Raw genomic sequence first — 20,252 nt, 5'->3', positions numbered from 1 at the left:
AAGAAGTATGTCCTGAAGACATTCGTCCAGAAGGTGAAAAAAACCCCAGTAAAATTATAGGTGCACCCAAAATCATAATATTGGAGATGTGGAACGATCATATAAAAATATCTTTGGGAAATGGCTAGAGTCTGGTTGAATTATAAATTGTCATTATATATATGAGAGAAATTTATGAAAAATGTTATAGTTGTCGACAACAGAATTGCCTTTACAAATTGCTCTTGTTATATGATATTCTGGATCCAGAGCTAGGCACCAGTAGTGCCCTGACTTTTTTTATGTATAAAAGAGCAATTAAGGCATATACAGCTCAGCTCGCTAAAACTGTATTCTCGTTATAACATGTTAACCCTGTAGGTTACAAATGAGTGTTTGTACAAAAGAGAAATACAAATAATTGGGTGGTATGATATAAAGCGAGACTAGTAGCTTAAGGGTTTACGCAGAGACCCTGAATGGATTTTGATCAAATATTCTCTCCCACAACATATGACATTACGTTTCGCTAATTAACATCATTGGCAGTGAATTATAAATTTAGATATGCAGTTGATGAACGTCATGACCACAAACTTATGGGTCATAGACGCTAATATTTATTTGTAAATCACTGATGGATTGAACACTTCTAAAATAAGGAAAGTGAAAATCGCAACGCGTATCATTAAACTACCAAGTCTTTGTATGACTTGAATATTATTGACGGAGTGTTTTCCTCCCGAAGGAGGAATATGCAAATAATATGTACCATTATGTGTTCGTTAACGAATTGCTAATGGAGTTATTGATTTATCATCTCAGTCGATATTGATGGTTTAAATATTATTAAAACACATAGAGAGCTTAGGGGGTGTATTCAATCATGACTTTCATAGAGTTTTAAAGACTTTTATGAACTTTAAAAGTTTGGAGGTATTCAATTCAAACTTTTAGAGAGTCTTTAAAAGTCAGGCGGTATTCAATCATGATTTTTAAAGAGTCTTTAAAAGTCGTGTGGTATTCGATTAAGACTTTTATGGTCCGTTTGGTTCACGGAATAGGCTGGGAATGGCATAGCATTCCCAGTAACAGACCTATTCTTCTGTTTGGTAACAATGTGTATTACTAGGAATAATGTTCCTAGTAATAGCCTATTACCTCAGATGAGGTAATAGCTATTACCAGGGCCCCCTTGGTATTAACTTATTCCTGAGTCCTCAGGAATAATTTTTTTTTTTTTTCAATTTTAACCTTATCTTCCTCGCCGTTCTCTCCCTAAGTATCATTCTACCCTTCCCCGATTCCTTCATCATCATCGATTCCTTCATCATCAACATCAAGCAATTTTTCCACCCACATCAAATTAAAGCATCATCAACATCAAGCAAATCTTTCTGCCACATCAAATTAAAACATCAAAGGTAAATTTTCAGAATTTTATTTTTTACCAATTAAATATTTAATTATATATATATATATATATATATATATATATATATATATATATATATATACACACACACACACACACACACACACACACACTGCTGCGGCGCGGAGGGTTCCGCAGTCGCAGCAGTTTTGTTTAATGTTTTTTTTAAAATTAGTTTAGTTTATTATATCATTAATGTAATTATCACAAAATTTATATAGAATGACAAAAGACTCTAGGTCGAAAGTGAGGAATTCCGTTAGTAGTCATCGACTCAAAGAGTCAGCTTAATTAGTTTGATTCTATAATGATAGACTTGGTGGGAGTACCAGATAATGATATGTTCATCTAATAATTTACCCATCTAATATCAATCAAAGTTTATTTAGTTAAGATTAAGGTTAATAATAATAATAATAATAATAGTTTTTGTACAAGGGCATTTATGTCTTTTAAACATATATTCTATTCCTATTCCTTAACCAACCAAACATTGGAATACAGTTCCCAATGTCTATTCCTTTAGCGAACCAAACAACATAATACAATTCATATTCTATTCCTTACCTATTCTATTCCCTATGGAATAGCATTCCTATTCCCTCCAAATTCATTCCGTGAACCAAACGGCCCGTTAAAGAGTCTTTAAAAGTCATGTGGTATTCAAAAAGTTATGAACTTTTGTGGACTTTTTAATTTTAAGACTTTTGTAGACTTTTCTTTCTCAAATATAAATAGTTGAAATACAGCCATCAACCCCAAGATTTCAAAATTTTCTTTCTAACAACTTTGAATATTTTCTCTCTCTATTTAAACTCTATTTTTTCCCTATTTAAACTTTATAAACCTATCTAAATTTAATAAAATTATTTTTTTTCTTCATTATCCTATATTTTCCTCATACATAAACTCTACCGATTTTTCTCTCTCTCATAAACTTTACAATCTTCCTCTTAAATTCAAAATAATATTATTTTTACTTGATTATTGCTTGTTTATATTGATTTTTATTTTTTCTATGATTTTTTTTTTTTTATCCCTAACTTTCTCTATTTCTCCCTAAATACATGAACAAAGCAAATTTTTCATCGTCAAATTTTAGTATATGTTTCATAAGATTCATATAAATACTTATATATTTTGATTTTTATTCTTTTTATGTTTATATACTATGGATAAAAATAATAATGTTGAGAATGTTGATGTGGGTGAAGAACTATATAATAAGAAGAATTTTATGATATATTAAAAATGTTTTGTAAGAAAATTATAAATGATAAAAATCATTGGAAGTTTATTAATCAAAATCATTGAAAGTTTGTAAGGATGTATTCAATTTAGAGTTTCAATGACTTTTGTAGACATTTTAAAATAAAAAGTTGATAAAAGTCTATGAATGTTTTTTATATAGACTTTTATAGAGTCTTATAACGTTTTAAAAAGTTTTAAATGACTCTATGAAAGTCAATCAAAGTTTATTAAAATCTTTCATTTTAAAAGTCTTTAAAACTCTACAAAAGTCATGATTGAATACACCCCCCTTAGTGATATTAGCTCATGTCGAAAGACGGAGTTTTGAAATAAAAGACTTGAAAATCCAAGTATTGTCTCGACCTAAAAATCGAGCTTCTCCTTTAAGAAGTTTTATACACCAGTTAGCCTACTTGAAAACTGTCTTGAAGATGTTTTATATGGATAAGTATCATTTACTTATCACACTAACAGTTGTCCAATAATCTCTTGTAGTAGATAAAGGACCGTTTAGACTCGAAGATGATAATGAGGATATTTTGGGACTAGAAGTCCATTGCTTCGTTGTTATTAGAGCACTATTATAGAACTAGAAGTTCCATAGTCGCATCAGGCCTGATATTGAATTTGCGATGAAATTGCTAGCAACGTTTAGTGCTCCATCTACAATGAAATTTTGGAATTGTGTTTAACATATCCTCCAACATTTTCGAGGTACAAAGATTTTGACGTTTATGTGAGAAACCAATATGTGGTTTTGATGGGATACTTAGGTACTGGCTCTTTTATTTTATCCATATGATGCCAAGTCCCAAACTGATTATGCTATGTTTTACCCCTAATGTCCCTGATGAGGACAAATAAAGATTGTGTTGCCCAAGCAAGTAATAGGTTTGTTAAGGGGAACCTTACAAAACATATTGCACCTAAATCCTTCTATACACATGAACTCCAGAAGAGTGGTAAAATTCTTGTTGAGAAAGTTCGCCCTAGTGAATAATCTTGCAGATATGTTCACTAAGTCTCTGCCTACATCCACTTTTGAGTAATATGTTTATAAAATTGGGATGCGTTGGCTTAGAAGATTGTTATCTTCAGGGGGCGAAAACCCCTAGCTGTGCTATAATGGACGATCTAAAGGACTTTTGAAATCCTGAAGATTATGCTCTGAAAGCATATGGTTGTACTCTTTTTCCCTTAGCAAAGTTTTTTCCCACAGGGTTTTCTTAGGCTAAGGTTTTTAATGAAGCAATCGATGTAGGTTCACTTGAGTGAATAGTCCTGAAACTCCTTGAAATCTTGAAGATTATGCTCTGAAGGCATATGGTTGCACTCTTTTTCCCTTAGCTAAATTTTTTCCCACTAGGTTTTTTTAGGCTAAGGTTTTTAATGAAGGCAACCGGTGCAACACAATGGTTTAATATATTTCGTGCACTCTTTTCCTCGTCTAGTTTTTTCCCATTGGGTTTTCTAGCGAGGTTTTTAACGAGGCATGAGTATAGTTATTTAATGGCCAAGGGGGAGTGTTATAAATATTTTATATTGATGGTCATTAAACCATGTTCATTTGCCTTGCACTTAATCTCTTATTTATGTTGAAGAGTTGATGATCTCTTATTTATGTTGAAGAGTTGAAAGGTTGTATGGATCACTATATATATGGTTGAAAGCTTAATGAAATGACATGGTTGTTGTGCCCTACATTTGGTGTTCTTCTTATTATTCTTTCTCCCTTTACTTCGTTATACATACACGCATATACATACATACGAACCTCCGGGCAGTTACCATGCAATCATCACGCGAGAACTAGCGAGTTGGTAGGCCGAATTACAACATTAATAAAGTTTCTAATTATATAATATTAGGGACTATTTCAAAAAAATATAATATGAGGGACTAAAATGTGGTACGTTATGAAATGTCAAAAATATGGTATATTATGAACAATTTAAGAACTAAATTTGTTCAAATCTAATAAAAACTATAAAAACTAATAAGTGTGAATGAAGGTTATACCCTTCATTTATTTCCGTTTTTTCCATTATGTTTTCTTTATACATTATGCTATAAGAGTTGTATTATACATTATTTTGGACAAATATACGCATACCATTATAACTTCCGTTATCTTTTCCACTATTGTTACCATGCACATGTATCCACCATATATTTTCTAATTAACCTTCTTCAATTCAATAATAATAATAATATATATACACATAAGACATTATATACTGGAATTATATATGTTAGTTATTTTCTATAATATAAATATCTAAAATCTAAATAAATCTAAAATTTTAATATAAAATATTAATATTGGGCACTTATTTTTTGCGCATCGCGCATAGGAAATACTAGTCATTTGATAAGGATCAAAATTTTAGAAGTAAAATAGTTTAGGGCTAGAAATGCTATTTTTCTTAAAATTTATACTTAATATTAAATTATTACGGAGTATATAACTATATATTACATTGTATACTTAATCTATTTTTATATTTACAATATAACCCCAAGTATATATACCAATTACAACCCCTAACCCTCCCCAATCCCCCATTTTGATTTCTGAGTCGGTGAGTCCCGACTCCTGCGGGCTGCGGCAACAAGTCAACACTCAACAACTTCGAGCGACGGCCGACGGGTGATATACTAATAGGTATGTTTACTGTTTCCAGTCTAGCAGTGGTGTGCCGGTGCCGACGGTGATCCGGCGACTGCTGCTTCGACTTTTTTGGAATCTGCTTCTTTGTGCTTTTTAAAAAAAAAAAAATTAATTTCTATGTTATTCTTGAACTAAGATCGAGCTTCTCCTTAAAGAAGTTTTATACACCAGTTAGCCTACTTGAAGATGTTTTATATGGATAAGTATCATTTATTTACACTAACAGTTGTCCAATAATCTCTTGTAGTAGATAATGGACCGTTTAGAATCGAAGATGATAATGATGATATTTTGGGACTAGAAGTCCATTACTTCGTTGTTATTGGAGCACTATTATAGAACTAGAAGTTCCATAGTCGCATCAGGCCTGATATTGAATTTGCGATGAAATTGCTAGCAACGTTTAGTGCTCCCTCTACAATGAAATTTTGGAATTGTATTTAACATATCCTCCAACATTTTCGAGGTACAAAATTTTGACGTTTATGTGAGAAACCAATATGTGCTTTTGATGGGCTACTTAGGTACTGGCTCTTTTATTTTATCCCTATGATGCCAAGTCCCAAACTGGTTATGCTATGTTTTACCCCCAATGTCCATGATGAGGACGAATAAAGATTGTGTTGCCCAAACAAGTAATAGGTTTGTTAAGGGGAACCTTACAAAACATATTGCACCTAAGTCCTTCTACACACATGAACTCCAGAAGAGTGGTAAAATTATTGTTGAGAAAGTTCGCCCTAGTGAATAATCTTGCAGATATGTTCACTAAGTCTCTGCCTACATCCACTTTTGAGTAATATGTTTATAAAATTGGGATGCGTTGGTGATATGAATCTAGTCCAAGATTCAAATAAGATGAGTATTGTCCCAAGAATTGCTCTCAATGTAAAGATAGAGATGGATCAAAATACCTTAAACCTCACGAGAAACCCTTTGTCTCGAATCCTCAAAGACTTGGAAGAATCCCATTGTAGCTTCAAGTATCTCGATGATGCAATCTTCAATCAACTAGAGTCGGATCTAGTTTCCTTCGATTCAAGAACGAGTCCACGAACCTAAATCTAATGTTGAAGAAAGTAAGATTGATTCGAGTCCACGAATCAATTTGCTAGTCGAGTCCACGGCTAGCCACTAATTGAGTCCACAATTAGCTATAAGGTTTCTTACACAAGTGTAAAGAAAAACTTAAGAATTTTATTGAATTAAAGTCTCCTCAAAACTGATATGGATGTGCCCTATTTATAGGTATAGGGCAGCATTGTAATCTAAATACAATGGGAAAAAGAGTCCTAAACCTAATCTAGAAAACAAGTAAATAGAGTTTTATTTAGAAAAGGATTTAAGGAATCCTTTCTAAATACAACTAGTGTTTTCTCTTTTATGCCAAACAATTTAAATTAATGATGACCAAAAATAATAGGGCTGATTTGGGTCTAATTTAATCACCAAAATCAGCACTTAAACAATTATAAAAAGCCTTGAGTTCTTCGCCATCATTTGCAATTGGGCTTGAATTGGATTTCCACCATTTTTGAACATAACCAATAAAGAGTTGTCTTAATTGTTTGGACTTAGACCTTGTGATTGGCCTAACTGGTACTCTTAATGGATCTTCAGTAGTTTGGGTTGCATTAGTTGGCTTAGAAGATTGTTATCTTCAGGGGGAGCGACAACCCCTAGTTGTGCTATAATGGACGATCTAGAGGACTTTTGAAATCCTGAAGATTATGCTCTGAAAGCATATGATTGTATTCTTTTTCCCTTAGCAAAGTTTTTTTCCCACAGGGTTTTCTTAGGCTAAGGTTTTTAATGAGGCAATCAATGTAGGTGCACTTGAGTGGATAGTCCTGAAACTCCTTGAAATCTTGAAGATTATGCTCTGAAGGCATATGGTTGCACTCTTTTTCCCTTAGCTAAGTTTTTTCCCACTAGGTTTTTTTAGGCTAAGGTTTTTAATGAGGCAACCGGTGCAACACAATGGTTTAATATATTTCGTGCACTCTTTTCCTCGTCTAGTTTTTTCCCATTGGGTTTTCTAGCGAGGTTTTTAACGAGGCATGAGTATAGTTATTTAATGGCCAAGGGAGAGTGTTATAAATATTGTATATTGATGGCCATTAAACCATGTTCATTTGTCTTTCACTTAATCTCTTATTTATGTTGAAGAGTTGAAAGGTTGTATGGATCACTATATATATGGTTGAAAGTTTAATGAAATGACATGGTTGTTGTGCCCATGGGCGGACCTACAATGGGGGCAGTGGGGACTGGTGCCCCCATTCACCTCACCCCCATCCCATATATAACCCTTGTATGTATATGTGTATGTATATATAGTACATAATTTGTATAAGTAATAGAAAACAGTCAAATTTCACAAAATAGTAGTTAGCTCAGATGGTAGAGCATACGCCTTTGCCTAAGGAAAGCCTATTTGAATAATAGTGACTTCTTCTATATTTTATTTTTATTTTTATTTTTACTTTTTAATATTAATAGTGTGATGAGTAATTTATAATGTGTTTTCCATTCGAACTATTTTATCTAATTAATTATGTTTTATATTTTGTTTTAAATATTTGAATAATAGTGACTTCTTCTCTATTTTATTTTTATCATTCGAACTATTTTATCTAATTAATTATGTTTTAAATATTTTTTATTGTGATGTATTTTTAAGTTTTCATCTTTATTTATGACTAGGTCTGTAAGTGTTTTATTTTTTTATTTTTCAAAATATCTCGTTAGTAAAATTCTCGCCCCGGGAGAAGATTTCTGGATCCGCCACTGGTTGTGCCCTACATTTGGTGTTCTTCTTATTCTTCTTTCTCCCTTTACTTCGTTATACATACACGCATATACATACACACGAACTTCCGGGCACTTACCGTGTAATCATCACGCGAGAACTAGCGAGTTGATAGGTCGAATTATAACATTAATAAAATTTCTAATTATATAATACTAGGGACTATTTAAAAAAATATAACATGAGTGACTAAAATGTGGTACATTATTTTCAAAAAAAAATGTGGTACATTATGAAATGTCAAAAGAATGTGGTATGTTATAAACAATTTAAAAACTAAATTTGTTCAAATCATTTGATAAGGATCAAAATTTTTAAAGTAAAATAGTTTAGGGCTAGAAATGCTACTTTTCTTAAAATTTATACCTAATATTAAGTTATTACGGAGTATATAACTATATATTACATTGTATACTTAATCTATTTTTATATTTACAATATATCCCCAAATATATGTACCAATTACAACCCCTAACCCTCCCCAATCCCCCATTTTGATTTCTGAGTCGGTGAGTCCCGACTCCTGCGGGCTGCGGCAACAAGTTAACACTCAACAACTTCGAGCGACGGCCGACGGGTGATATACTAATAGGTATGTTTACTGTTTCCAGTCTAGCAGTGGTGTGCCGGCGCCGGCGGCGATCCGGCGACTGCTGCCTCGGCTTTTTTGGAGTCTGCTTCTTTGTCCTTTTTTTTTTTTTTTTTTTTTTTTTTTTTTTTTTTTAAATATTAATTTTTATGTTATTCTTGAACCAAGGTACAATCTTGAATCTGATTCTTGAGTCTGCTGCGTAAAGAACTAATAGAGTCTGCTGTGTAAAGAACTGGCAGCTGTTATAAAGAGTCTGCTGTGTAAACATTGCTAATTTGCTGTTATAAACATTGATAATTTGCTATAATATTCATAATTTATTGTTATTAAGTGTCATATGTTACCTTGCTGTTATAATTTATAAGCATTGCTAATTTGCTTTAATATTCATTATTGTTTTATCAAGTGGTAGTAACACTAATTTAGTATGCCTGTTAAGTTCTTACTTTTTAATGGTTTATTAAGTGTTGTTACCATTATACCAAAATGGTCATCAACTATAGTGGTTTTCTCAATTCCATCCTAAACGACCGAATGTAGTACCAAACTTTTGTGTTTTTGCTCAATGTAGTCATTCTCATTCGTTTCTTATTCTGGTGTTAAATAGAGGGACAATTTGGTAATTGCAATATTGCCTCTCATGAGGAGAAATCCCTCTTTGTTTTATAACCAGAGAGAGCTACGAAATACCTCTATCTAGGGTTCGTTCAATGGCTAAAGGAGAAAATGGTATTAGGGATTTTGCAGCTCTCTCTGGTCGTAAAAGAAAGAGGGATTTCGTAGGTCTATAATGAGAGACAAATATTGCAATTACCACCAAATTGTCCCTCTATTTAACACCAATTGTATGGAATAACAAACGGAGAACTACATTGAGTAAAAACAAAAAAGTCTGGGCCTACATTGGGTCACCAAAGTCGTTTAGGACTAAATTGAGAAAAATCAATATAGTCGAGGACTATTTTGGGTATTAACACTTATAATATTTAATGAAGTGTTTTAATTCTATTATTATGTTTGTATTGTTGTGATATACCTATGTAGTTATGTATTAGGTGTATTTTAATTTTTTTTTTACCAATACTTATTAAAGATTTTTAAAAGGCTTAACATTAGGCCTACATATTAAACATGCTTTTAAAAAGGCTTCAGTTTGTGACATTATGGTGTTCATAAAGCATCAGAAATAATGCAGGCTGGGGAAGCCACAGTTTGTGTGCGTTTACTGGATTCTAAGCAAATATGCAATTGTATTGATATTTAACTATTGGTTTTGGACTTTGGTATAGAATTAGCAAAAACTAAGACAAGATGAGTGGAGCTGTGGCAGGGGAGAGAGGCTCAACAACCACTAAAACTCCAGCTGATTTTCTAAAATCTATTCGTGGACGTCCCGTGGTCGTCAAATTGAACTCAGGTGTTGATTATCGAGGTTGGTCACTTGTGCTCTCTACTTGTGTAACTTCGATTTACTTAGGTATTTTTATTATTTCTGACTATTTATTTGAACAGAAACATTGTAGTGAGTTTGTTACTTTTATGCTTGTCATGAAGAAGACATTAAGACCAAAGAATTACTTGGAAATAAGAATTTACTATTGTTAAAACAGCTTATTAAAAATGACCCAAAAGACTTACAAGCCTAAGAAAGGCCAAAGTGAGACTCGGGTTTCCTCCATGGTCCATTTTTTATCATCTACACTCTGACTACTTGTTTCAAAAGAAAAAAAGATAACATTATATCACTCATATTAGGAGATAATAGCTCCAATCTGTTAGAGATGTTGCCATGATATTGCTCCTAGTCCTAGTACTACCTATCTAAATAAAGGTAGCCAAATATAAGTTTTGCATTGAAAGCACTGTTGTATTATGTGCACTTAACATGTCCTAATGCACCTTCATTACATTTTTGAGCCTCGGGATTTCTGTATTTGAGTAAGAGAAAAAACAACGTAACTTCCACAATACTCAATGAGAAATTACCTATTCTTTGTGATGGAGAAATATGTGGACACAATATTTCTGTTGAGTATGACAGGAAGAGTTGTTCTCTTTTCGCTAAAATTTCCTAATCATTGATATGAAAGAGTGCAACTGTTGTTTACAACCAAAAGTCTGTCGTGAAGGGTTTGTTTGTTTTGCTCGAGTGATAAGGCCATTTAATTTGCACTGTACGTATTTGCTTGTGTTATTGGACTAGTACGTGAAGATACATTATATTCATACATTGCTTTTGCCATTCTGTATTTTGCAGGCATTTTAGCATGTTTAGATGGATACATGAATATTGCAATGGAGCAAACAGAAGAGTATGTTAATGGACAACTGAAGAACAAGTACGGGGATGCCTTCATACGAGGAAACAATGGTGATTAGTGATTACAAATTAAATGGAAACACTACCCTTTAATTCATTCTTTTTCTTTTGAATTTAATTTAGTTGTAAATTAAAGTTGGCATTTTTCCTTGATGCAGTACTCTACATCAGCACATCGAAGAGGACCTTGGCGGAGGGGGCTTAGTACTCGGCTGGCTTACATGTTTTTTTATCGTGTTACATTTGCCAGCTCTTTGTCAAGAATTTAAAGCTGGATTAGACCAATGTTTTCAAATTCAGTAAAGTAAATATGAATTGTGTTTTGTAGAGTTTGAAGTTTGTTAATGTTGGATGGAACACTACCCCTTTTGGTAGCTTCTGTAGCTTACATGACTGGATTAATATATTCAAATGCACGTCTGTATTTGAGTTTTAGTTATATGAAGGCACGTTCGTGATATTTGCATTGGAGTGTTTTCATTGATGAAATTTATACTAAGAGTCCGCTTGGAAACTCGAAAAATGATTTCTGGAAAATGTTTTTTGAAAGATATTTTTCTTTTCCGTATTTGGTTGTATTTTAAAAAATTGTTTTGGTGTATTTGATTTATTTTTTAAAAAATAAATAAAATTGTATAATTAAATATTTTAAATATTTTATTTAGATATATATAAATCAGCTATATAAATATAATACTCCGTATCAATCTACAAAGGAAAGCAAAATGCAGAAAATGAAGACAATAAAAAATCCTAGTGGATGGATTACATATTCATATCAATAAAGACTGTATGTGTAGTTTATGATGTTGTTCTTGGTGATGGAAAATATGCTTTGGATGAGAGTAACGAATGAATTAATTAATTTGATGAATAATGTTATGACATAATAAAAAATTAATATATATATATATATATATATATATATATATATATATATATATATATATATACAAGAGCTGGTTTTCGGCAGAAATCATAAGTATGATTTTTGTGGTAGAAACCATGTCTTAGCGTGTCGGCGCGTACGCATATACACAAACACACACATATATTGCAATTACATTGAAATTATTTAAATTCAAAATTTTCAAATCTTGTGTAGTATTCAATAACACAATGTTTTATACTCTGTAATATTTTTTAGTAAAACATTGTGTTATTGAAAGGATATATATAAATTAAGGTGACTCAATGGTTCAGCATACATGGCCAAATATTGGTGTGCACAAGGGATCTGTCTATTTTGAATATTATCCAATTGGTAGAAAAGGGTGACATGAAAAGGTCATTTGGATGGCATTACAAATCAGGAGGAGATTTCTGTCCCAATTGCATACCAGTCCTTCTTCTACATGTAATGTTGCCTTTAATTTGTAGAATTGTAGCTGAATCATCAGTGCAGTGGATAAAACCATCAATATATACAAGTAGCTGATAGAATCTGGAGTGATGAATATATATGTTCATGTTGATATACACAGAATATTGAGAATAGGCTTCAGATCTGATGTTTAATTTACATAACTATTGCTAGCAGAATCCCTCTTTCTGAGAATACAAGGATTAAGCTGTTAATGTTAATATGTAATTTGCAAAACAAGGAATTTAGATTTTGTAAGAATTAAAAAAAAAAAGAAAAAGAAAAGAACAGATGATGAGATGAACAAGAAGAAAAGAAAAAAACTGCTTAAGAAGGAGTAGTAGTTTGCGTATTGAAGATGTTCCCACATCGACAGAAGAACAAAAGGGGGAGAGGAGTGGTGGGTTATAAAAATGGGCCGAGTGCAATTGGCTTCCATACTTACCTGGACGGGGTCAATGGGCGATCAACAAGGCCCATGGCCTAGGTTGATGACTTCCATTGCACTTTGGAAGGGTGTTAACCTAAGGTCTACCTTATAGGTGGAGCCTATGTCATAATTTGTGGCAGAGGGGGCCTGCGTTCGCGCGGCCCCTACCCAATTTCATTACCAAAGTTTGGGCTTCTGTAAATCATCTTCTTCGTAGCATAAATTCAATGCTGAATTTGGGCTTCTGTAATTGGCCCTCTTATGTTTAATACCCATTTTGACCAATTGCGGTGAATACTGCGTTGACTAATTACAGTGAATCCATAGGGGGTTAATGTGATTAAATTTGGTCATATAGGTGCAGCAATTTCATTCAGAGAGTGACAATGTGTGTAAATATGTAAATTGTGAGTGAATATTAAGTATTGTGTATTTTGAATCCGGTGGACCCTGATCCAGGGTATAACTACTGTTCTATCTTTTTTTTTTTTTTTTTTTTTTTTTTTTTTTTTTTTGTTTTAAGGAGATATCCTACATATACACACTATTTGTATCAACTGAGGTTCGAATCTTACACCTCCCACTAAGGGAGCCATCCGATACCAGTGGACTACAAATCACTTGGTAACTACTGTTCTATCTAAAGCTCTAATATAATTTGTGTCGATGAGCATATTTTGAGTAGGTGCAGACTCCAAAAATTACATATGTTGTGCGTGTGTGGCTTTAAGTAAAGTAACAAGGAATAACAAAAAAAAGGGAGAATGAAAATGATTCTTTATAATTATTTAGAAGACAAGTCCAATTGAGTCGAATGAATAATTGAGTTGATAACTACAAAGTTTGAAGTTAAATCACAAATCGGTATAATTTTTAAGTTTTGTGATTATCGTTCTAGTTTTTGGTTAAATTGAAAGATATTTATCATTATAGGGTGGTAAAGAATGTTGCAGATTTAAAATTTAGATATAAAGATATATGTTAACTTCAAATAGGGCAATTTTTTTAATTTTTTTTTCTATTTTTGACATGTTCCGAACCTATAAAATGATAGGATTGGACTTGCTTGGTTGACACTTTTTCTACTCACCCATATATGGTCATACAAATTACAACTTACAACACTCATATTACGCTTGGTTAAGAAGAGTAAGTTTTGTGTGAGACTGTCTCACATAAGGTGTGTAACACTTTTAGTTAAAATATAATTTTATTTTTTATATTTTAACTAAAAAGTATGTGTCTTACTGTGAGAAACTAGTATGCCATTCGTGCGGTGCACAAATTAAATATTTGAAATATTTAAATTATATTATGTTATTAAAAATTATTAAATGTTATTAAATTTCATATATAATAAGAAAGTATAAGGTTTATTGTTTATAAAATTTTGTTATTTAATAATTATGTTGATTTGATACGATAAAACTATGAACATAAATATTTGCAATTAAAATATATAACATATGGGAGGCCATATATTCTAACATATAACATAATATGAATAATTAAATTCTATCATGTATTTATTTACATTTAAACTTTTAAAGATTAGTCAAATAATAATTTAATCACATATTATTACAAAATAATTATTTTTTAAAATCTAAACTAAATGTAAAATAACAATCTTTATGCTATTAAAAAAACAAAATTTTAACAAAATATTACTGCAATATATGTTAAGACCACCTAACAGTCTAGCACCCATCTCCGATTCCTCTCTGCCACGCTCACTCATTGTAAGAGATGAAAATTCAATTCGACCTTAGCGGAAAAAATCGATCACCACCCCTTTGGGGCAAATTCAGAGAATTTTTTCAGGAAACGAGAATGGAGATGGAGAAAATTTTCTCATCATCGTTGAGGACGGGGACGGGAACGGGGAGACATCCCCACCCCGACCCTGAACTCAATCCTCACCCCATCGTCAATCCTCGGTATGTGTGTGTGTGTGTACTGTGAGTGAGATTAGGTGTGACGAAAGCTTTAGGTGGAAAATATGGTTTATTGTTAGCCATTGATCTTGTCAAAATCAACGTCCAGGCTGAAAACATATTAAAAAATCAGTGACAATTTGGTTATTTTGTGTATTGTTCAAAGTTAATGTGCATATTTTCTATGCTTAAGGTGCGTATTTTTATAATTTAAGGTGCGTATATTTCTGTGCTTAAGGTGTGTCACACGTCTAGTTTAAGGTGCATCAATTTAAAACTTAAGGTGCTTACGTTTTAAGGTTATGGTACGTCACTTTCTAGTCAGTTTAAAACTTACGGTGCTTAAGTTTTAAAGGTTAAGTTGCATAGTATTATTGTTTAAATAGCATATGTTTAAAGTTGAAGGTGCGTCACTTTTCTAGTTTAAGGGGCATCAGTTGTGCATAGTTTTATAGCTTAAGATGCGTAATTTTATAACTTAAGTTGCGTAGTTTTATATCTTAAAGATGCATTAGTTTGAAACAATGCAGAATGAAGTGCGTTTTTTATTTTAAAATAATTTTTATTAATTTGAGTTCGATGATATAGATTTGATCAAGAAGCTCACTTCATTTTTCATTTGGGAGCTTCTTTCCACATGATCTATTCCCTAAATATATAAAATATTTAAATATAAAAATTTAAACTAGTCAAAATCAATACTAAATAATTTCACTCTCAAAACCTAGTTCATTCTCGTCGCCGGTCTCCTCTGTGCCTCTGCCATTTGCGCAACTTCCTCTGCCGGTCTCCTCTCGCCGTTGCCGCCCGCCATCTCTAGCCTCGCCGTTGGCCGTCCACGGCGTCCGCCCATCTCTGCTACGTCGAATCTTCGTCGCCACTCGCCGTCCTGGGCCATCTCTGCTCCGCCTATCTCTTCTTCGTCTCCACAAGTAATGACTATCCCCTTATCAATTTCATTCATATATGCTCTTTAGTTTCTTTAATTTCACATTTTCACAATTCTTTTTGGTTCATTATGTGCTTGATTTTGTGGTTGTGAGAGTGTTATCCTTTGCTGAAATCATTATTTTGCTGGGGAAAATTTTTATTGGTTAATACTGGCTCTTTAGAATGCATAACCAGTTTGAGCAATAGTAAATGGATTCTTGGTTCCCATCAGAGAAGATTTGAGTGGGTAAAGCTTTGACAAATTTTGGAATTAAAAATTTAGTAGATAGATGGAAGAAGAATTTATTATTATTATTATTTTATCTGTTTAATATATAAAAAATCTTTTCTTTGCCTCACCAACTTCAACCTGATTTTGGTTAATTGTGCTACATAGTACATACTCTGCCATTCAGTTTCTTTGGTTATCAATTGTTTCTACTGTAATCTAATTTCATTTTATAAAAAAAGGGGAAAAATTCCCGTGGGGATGGGGTTGGGGATGGCAGGAGATTTCAAATCCCCGTCGGGAAACGGGTTGGCAAATTCCTCTAGTGTTTCAAATGCAATATCTTATATTTGAATGATCTGTGTGCAGATATACTTAACAATTAATTGCGTTTTTGGGATGTCCAAAAAACAACAACATACTGGAGAGCACTGAGCTAGGGGTTATCTAGGGCTTTTTCCGATTGCCAAAGCCGAAAATGGCGTCAGGAATGGCAGCAATATGCAGGGCACGAGTATCTGGTCTTACGTCCTCTCTCAAGGTGCTAACTTCTCTTCATTTCTCCCCTTATTTTCGGCTTTCATTCAGAGCGTTCTCCACCACATCTCCGGCTGTTGCCAACGAGCCTTTCCCTCGCCCTCAATATCAGGGCCATCCAGATTACAAGTATTCCAACTCAGGACATAATAATAATCAAATGGTAAAGGGCCCTAGTCCTCAAAATCAAGGCTTTGCTCAGCATCCGAATTCTGGGAATGTGAACCAATTTATTAATCATAACCAAGGTTACCCTAATCCGGGTTCTCACCGAGGAGGATATGTGAGTTCTCCGCAAGAGGGTTATCGGAATCAGGGATATGCTAATCAGGGTTATACCCAAGGAGGATATCAGGATCAGGGATATGCTCATCAGAGTTCTCCCCGAGGAGAATATCAGAATATGGGATATTCTAATCAGAGTTTTCCTCAAGGAGGCTATCAATATCAGGGAACTACAAATAGTCTGTCCCAGAACCAAGGGAATTTACTGAATGATCAATCCTCTGGTGATAATATCTTGTCTACTGCTGATTTACTGCCCTTGTGCCAACAAGGTAAGGTGAAGGATGCTATTGAATTTATGGAAAAGGGGGTTGTTGCAGACATGCAATGTTTCCATTTGCTTTTTGGGTCATGTGGGAAGTCGAGGAAACTTGAGGATGCAAAAATGGTGCATGATTACTTTTTGAGATCAAAATGTAGGAGTGATCTTGAGTTGAATAATAAGGTCATTGACATGTATTCAAACTGTTGGAGCATGATGGATGTGCGGAGAGTTTTTGATCACATGCCTGAGAGGAATATAGATACTTGGCATTTGATGATCAATGGATATGCATTGAATGGATTGGGTGATGATGGGTTGTCATTGTTTGAACAAATGAGGACGCAGGGGATACAGCCCAATGGTCAAACTTTTCTGGCTGTTTTTGAGGCATGTGCTAGTGCTGATGCAATAGATGAGGCATTCATACATTTTGCGTCCATGAAGACTGATTATGGAATTGCACCTCAGATTGAATATTATTTGGGGCTGTTAGGTGTTCTTGCAAAATGTGGGCATCTTAGAGAGGCTGAGGAATTCATTGAAAAACTTCCTTTTGAGCCCACAGTTGCTGTCTGGGAGGCACTGATGAATTTTGCTCGCATTCATGGAGATATTGACCTTGAAGACCGTGCTGAGCAATTATGGAGGGCTAGTCAGGTACCTCTTGAGGATAATGTGCCTAGTAAGATTACTCCACCTCCTCCAAAGAAGCAGCCAGTCAATATGCTAGAGGGAAAAAGTAGGCTAGCTGAGTTTCGTAGTCCTACTCTATACAAGGATGAAGAGAAGATGAGGGCTGCAATGAAAGAGCAGGCCTATGTGCCTGATACCAGATATGTTCTTCATGATATTGATCAAGAGGCGAAGGAGCAGGCCTTGCTATATCATAGCGAGCGCTTAGCCATTGCATATGGTCTCATTAGTACCCCAGCTAGAACACCTTTGCGTATAATCAAGAACTTACGTGTCTGTGGTGATTGCCATAATGCCATCAAGATCATGTCCAGAATTGTTGGGAGAGAGTTGATTGTTAGGGATAACAAGCGTTTCCATCATTTCAAGGATGGAAAATGCTCTTGTGGAGACTATTGGTAGTTACAACAACTGGAACTCGTGATTAGTAGAAACACCTTCAAGGGCTCAATGCCCAACAGGAACCATTACTGTTGAAAGCATCACGATCATGTCAAATGTTAGTTGTTAGGAAGGGATTTATATTTTAGAAGTTGGGGCATGTCTTATACTAGTATGCTATGTAATATTTTTTTCTATTCACTTTCAGTAATGGCAACTTGCATCTAGTACTCAAAATGTTGTTATGAAGGGATTTATATTTTAGAAATAATGCAGGCTGGGGAAGCCACAGTTTTGTGTGCCTTTACTGGATTCTAAGCGAATATGCGATTGTATTGGTATTTTAAATATTGGTTTAGGTACAGAATTAGCAAAATCTAAGACAAGATGATTGGAGCTGCAGCAGGGGATAGAGGCTCAACAACCACTAAAACACCAGCTGATTTTCTAAAATCTATTCGTGGACGTCCTGTGGTCGTCAAATTGAACTCAGGTGTTGATTATCGAGGTTGGTCACTTCTCCTCTCTACTTGGTGTATCTTCGATTTACTTAGGTATTTTTATTATTTCTGACTATTTATTTGAAGAGACACTTTGTGAGTTTGTTACTTTTATGCTTGTCATGAAGAAGACATTAAGACCAAAGAATATAATTACTTGGAAATAAGAATTTACTACTGTTAAAACAACATATTAAAAATGACCCAAAAGACTTACAAGCCTAAGAAAGGCCAAAGTGTGACTTGGGTTTCCTCCATGGTCCATTTTTTATCATTTACGCTCTGACTACTTGTTTCAAAAGAAAAAAAGATAGCACTAGCTCATATCAGACATATTAGGAGATCAGGGTAAAATGGGAACTGAAACTTATGGACATATGATTTAGTACAGTTCCAATCTCTTAGAGATGTTGCCATGATATTGCTCCTAGTACTACCTATCTGAAAAAGGTAGTCAAATATCAGTTTGGCATTCTATGTAGGAAAGCACTATTGTATGTGCACTTAACATGTGCTAATGCACCTTAGCTTCATCACATTATTTACATTCATTTTTGAGCCTCGCGATTTCTGTAAGTGTAGAAATGATACACATAATTAATTGGCTAATTATTTGTCAATTTATAGTTTAGATTGGTTATATTAATTATAAGATTTTATTATGGTGGTCTACTTTCTTATGCTGCATCAGATGATTTGAGATTTGGGAAAATATCAAAGTGTATGTTAGTTGTGATTATGAAGTCTTCAGACAAGATTTTGAAATAAGTAGTGAAGTCTTCTGGCAATTTTTGAAATGAGTGATACTCATTATTCGAAATATTGCAGCTAAAAATGGGGTTTGTTGCATCAACGATTCTTTGCTATAAAAAGGCGTGGATGACACATTTCGAAGTGGATTATTTTGCTAAATTGTTCTATTCATTACAAGCTAATTACTACTCCGTATATTATTTCTCAAGGTGGATTGCAGAATGAATTGCTCGAAAAAGTTGTACTAATCCTTACATGATTTATTACTCCATCATTTTCTAATTTTAGGTTTATTCGAAAAGCATACAAAGGTTGATAGGCGAATGAAATTATGGTGTTGAAGACGGGTCTATGATTATTGAAGCTTGAAGTGAAACATTGGCTTGCATGTACCAACTCAAGGAAAATGATGAAGATTGAGTTGTTGTGAAAGATTAGACCATAGTGTGTATAGATAAATCTGTTCAATAGTGTTTGTAATCTTGGTGATCATTTAGTAGGATTGGACTTGGGTTGAGTTGCCCTGTAGACGTAGGAGAAGTGGACTTGGGTTGAGTTGCCCTGTAGACGTAGGAGAAGTTTTTCGAACTGCATAAACATCTTTTTGGTTCCTTTATTTTTTGTTTTTTTTTTTTTTGTTTTTTCTGCATTTATTTTTGTTTTTGTTTATCATTCCTTTAATTATCTATTTGACATAGAACCTAACTAAGTTAATTAATTGAATTAAAATTAAGTAGGAACCAGATAAGTAATTCCTGCATTCAAGATTCACTAATTTACATAAACTACAACTTTTTAAAAAGAATTCAGAATTCAAAATAGGTAAAGAGTAATGATACAGAGTCTTAATATTTTTTTCTATCCAATTCATCTCTCATGACCAAGGTTG

The 20,252-nt window shown here is 33.5% G+C and overlaps 2 protein-coding genes across 3 annotated transcripts in view; both read left to right on the top strand.

Annotated features, from left to right (window-relative positions):
- Positions 1 to 5,209: 5,209 nt before the first annotated feature.
- The window catches only part of LOC109178702 (pentatricopeptide repeat-containing protein At2g15690-like), a 39,251-nt gene continuing 24,208 nt past the window's right edge, over positions 5,210 to 20,252 (top strand). The window contains exons 1-2 of one of the 2 annotated variants that reach the window (XM_019328240.1): positions 5,210 to 5,330; positions 16,420 to 18,618. In XM_019328240.1, the coding sequence (XP_019183785.1) occupies positions 16,428 to 18,131 (1,704 nt within the window). In that variant the 5' untranslated portion in view covers positions 5,210 to 5,330; positions 16,420 to 16,427 and the 3' untranslated portion in view covers positions 18,132 to 18,618. Of the gene's footprint in view, positions 5,331 to 15,407; positions 15,723 to 16,318; positions 18,619 to 20,252 lie in introns of those variants that run through there. The other variant, XM_019328238.1, reaches the window with a different exon arrangement.
- On the top strand, positions 8,632 to 11,529 carry LOC109178703 (sm-like protein LSM36B). The gene is made up of 4 exons (XM_019328241.1): positions 8,632 to 8,740; positions 10,030 to 10,172; positions 10,998 to 11,111; positions 11,219 to 11,529. Exons 2-4 carry the CDS (start codon positions 10,052 to 10,054, stop codon positions 11,263 to 11,265), a joined length of 282 nt encoding a protein of 93 aa, XP_019183786.1. The 5' UTR covers positions 8,632 to 8,740; positions 10,030 to 10,051; the 3' UTR covers positions 11,266 to 11,529.

This window comes from Ipomoea nil, unplaced genomic scaffold (genome assembly GCF_001879475.1).
Source record: "Ipomoea nil cultivar Tokyo-kokei standard unplaced genomic scaffold, Asagao_1.1 scaffold0865, whole genome shotgun sequence".
Lineage (NCBI taxonomy): Eukaryota > Viridiplantae > Streptophyta > Magnoliopsida > Solanales > Convolvulaceae > Ipomoea > Ipomoea nil.
Note: the sequence above shows the minus strand (reverse complement) of the source record. Positions and strands in the feature narration are given on the sequence as shown.